This window comes from Clupea harengus, chromosome 14, assembly GCF_900700415.2.
Source record: "Clupea harengus chromosome 14, Ch_v2.0.2, whole genome shotgun sequence".
Taxonomy (NCBI): Eukaryota; Metazoa; Chordata; class Actinopteri; order Clupeiformes; family Clupeidae; genus Clupea; species Clupea harengus.
Window position 1 is genome coordinate 6,158,207 of NC_045165.1, and position 2,500 is coordinate 6,160,706.

At 48.4% G+C, this 2,500-nt stretch overlaps 1 protein-coding gene across 4 annotated transcripts in view; it reads right to left on the reverse strand.

Moving 5' to 3' along the window:
* coch (coagulation factor C homolog, cochlin (Limulus polyphemus)) overlaps positions 1-2,500 on the reverse strand; it is a 9,701-nt gene that overhangs the window by 5,324 nt on the left and 1,877 nt on the right. For 3 of the 4 annotated variants that reach the window (XM_031580872.2, XM_031580874.2, XM_031580870.1), the window contains exons 5-7: positions 2,130-2,284; positions 1,874-1,948; positions 1,559-1,618 (exon numbers count right to left, since the gene is read on the reverse strand). In XM_031580872.2, coding sequence (XP_031436732.1) covers positions 1,559-1,618; positions 1,874-1,948; positions 2,130-2,284 — 290 coding nt within the window. The remainder of the gene's footprint in view (positions 1-1,558; positions 1,619-1,873; positions 1,949-2,129; positions 2,285-2,500) is intronic. The other variant, XM_031580871.1, reaches the window with a different exon arrangement.

A 2,500-nucleotide genomic window follows, 5' to 3' on the forward strand; every position in this document is an offset into this window, starting at 1 on the left:
TCTCTCTCTCTAAAGGGGAAGTGAATGTGGCCTATAGAAGGGCTCTCTCTCTCTCTCTCTCTCTCTCTCTCTCTAAAGGGAAGTGAGTGTTCCCTATAGAAGGGCTCTTCTCTTCTCTCTCTCTCATCTCTCTCTCTCTCTCTCTACTAAGGGGAAGTGAGTGTTCCCTATAGAAGGGCTTTCTCTCTCTCTCTCTCTCTCTCTCTCTCTCTCTCTCTCTGAAGGGGAAGTGAGTGTGGCCTATAGAAGGGCTCTCTCTCTCTCTCTAAAGGGGAAGTGAGTGTGGCCTATAGAAGGGCTCTCTCTCTCTCTCTCTCTCTCTCTCTAAAGGGGAAGTGAGTGTTCCCTATAGAAGGGCTCTCTCTCTCTCTCTCTCTCTCTCTCTCTCTAAAGGGGAAGTGAATGTGGCCTATAGAAGGGCTCTCTCTCTCTCTCTCTCTCTCTCTCTCTCTAAAGGGGAAGTGAGTGTTCCCTATAGAAGGGCTCTCTCTCTCTCTCTCTCTCTCTCTCTCTCTCTCTCTCTAAAGGGGAAGTGAGTGTTCCCTATAGAAGGGCTCTCTCTCTCTCTCTCTCTCTCTCTCTCTAAAGGGGAAGTGAGTGTTCCCTATAGAAGGGCTCTCTCTCTCTCTCTCTAAAGGGGAAGGGCTCTCTCTCTCTCAAGGGGAAGTGAGTGTACCCTATAGAAGGGCTCTCGCTCTCTGAAGGGGAAGTGAGTGTGGCCTATAGAAGGGCTCTCTCTCTCTCTCTCTCTCTCTCTCTAAAGGGGAAGTGAGTGTGACCTATAGAAGGGCTCTCTCTCTCTCTCTAAAGGGGAAGTGAGTGTGGCCTATAGAAGGGCTCTCTCTCTCTCTCTAAAGGGGAAGTGAGTGTTCCCTATAGAAGGGCTCTCTCTCTCTCTCTCTCTCTCTCTCTAAAGGGGAAGTGAGTGTTCCCTATAGAAGGGCTCTCTCTCTCTCTCTCTCTCTCTCTCTCTCTAAAGGGGAAGTGAATGTGGCCTATAGAAGGGCTCTCTCTCTCTCTCTCTCTCTCTCTCTCTCTCTAAAGGGGAAGTGAGTGTTCCCTATAGAAGGGCTCTCTCTCTCTCTCTCTCTCTTCTCTCTAAGGGGGAAGTGAGTGTTCCTATAGAAGGGCTCTCTCTCTCTCTCTCTCTCTCTCTCTCTAAAGGGGAAGTGAGTGTTCCCTATAGAAGGGCTCTCTCTCTCTCTCTCTCTCTCTCTCTCTCAAGGGGAAGTGAGTGTACCCTATAGAAGGGCTCTCGCTCTCTGAAGGGGAAGTGAGTGTGGCCTATAGAAGGGCTCTCTCTCTCTAAAGGGGAAGGGCTCTCTCTCTCTAAAGGGGAAGGGCTCTCTCTCTCTCTCTCTCTCTCTCTAAAGGGGAAGTGAGTGTGGCCTATAGAAGGGCTCTCTCTCTCTCTCTCTCTGAAGGGGAAGTGAGTGTGGCCTATAGAAGGGCTCTCTCTCTCTAAAGGGAAGGGCTCTCTCTCTCTCTCTGAAGGGGAAGTGAGTGTGACCTATAGAAGGGCTCTCTCTCTAAAGGGGAAGTGCTCTCTCTCTCTTACCTCTGTTACCCGCTGAGATGGGCTTCTTTGGAAGCTTCTTCACCACCGCTGCTTTCTTCACTGGAAGAAAAAACAGTCTGCTGTCAAAACTGATTATTATACACAAAGGCTGTGTGTGTGTGTGTGTATGTGTGTGTGTGTGGGGGTATATGTGTGTACGTGTGTGTGTGGGTGTGGGTGTATGTGTGTATGTGTATGTGTGTGTATGTGTGTGTGTGGGTGTGTGTGTATGTGTGTGTGTGTGTGTGTGTGTGTGTGTGTGTGTGTGTGTGTGTGTGTGTGTGTGTGTGTGTGTGTGTGTGTGTGTGTGTGTACCTGGAACTGGTCCTGGTGGCACGGGTGCAGCAGTGCTGGTCTGACTGGAGACCTCCAGAGGTGGACTTACCCACTCTGAGCAAAATTCAGACACAATTAAGAAATCAGAAAATAAAGCGAAACAAAATCTTCAAGTGTATTAATCTGATGCACAGAAATGACACCAATAAACAACCAATGTGCAGAATGTGTAGTAGCAATTGTTCAATAGGTTTGACAGGGCAGAAAACCAACACGGTGCAGAGATCAAGATAACTTGTGAAATGTCTCCCCCTACTGGTGACAGTGAAAGACGCAGTCCATCTGGAGAGCGGCTGAGAATGCACTCCGTGGGAGTAGGAACTGAGGTAGTTGGCTCTGCCCTGCAGCTTGTGCACCATCAGGGACCCGCCAGAGGTCCCGATAACTCCCCTATAAGAGACGATAAGGGAAGAGAACAACAGCATTAGCTGAGGAAGCAAATTGTACTCACCCTTTACAAAAACTTAAAAAACAAAAACAAAATCTTACAATTCCCGAAAGCCTAATGTGCAGACACCTGCGCGCATTTGAAACCACATGTATGTTTTTTGGCGTGTGTTTGTGTGTGTGAATGACAAAAAATGAAAAAGGTTTATACGTATGTAC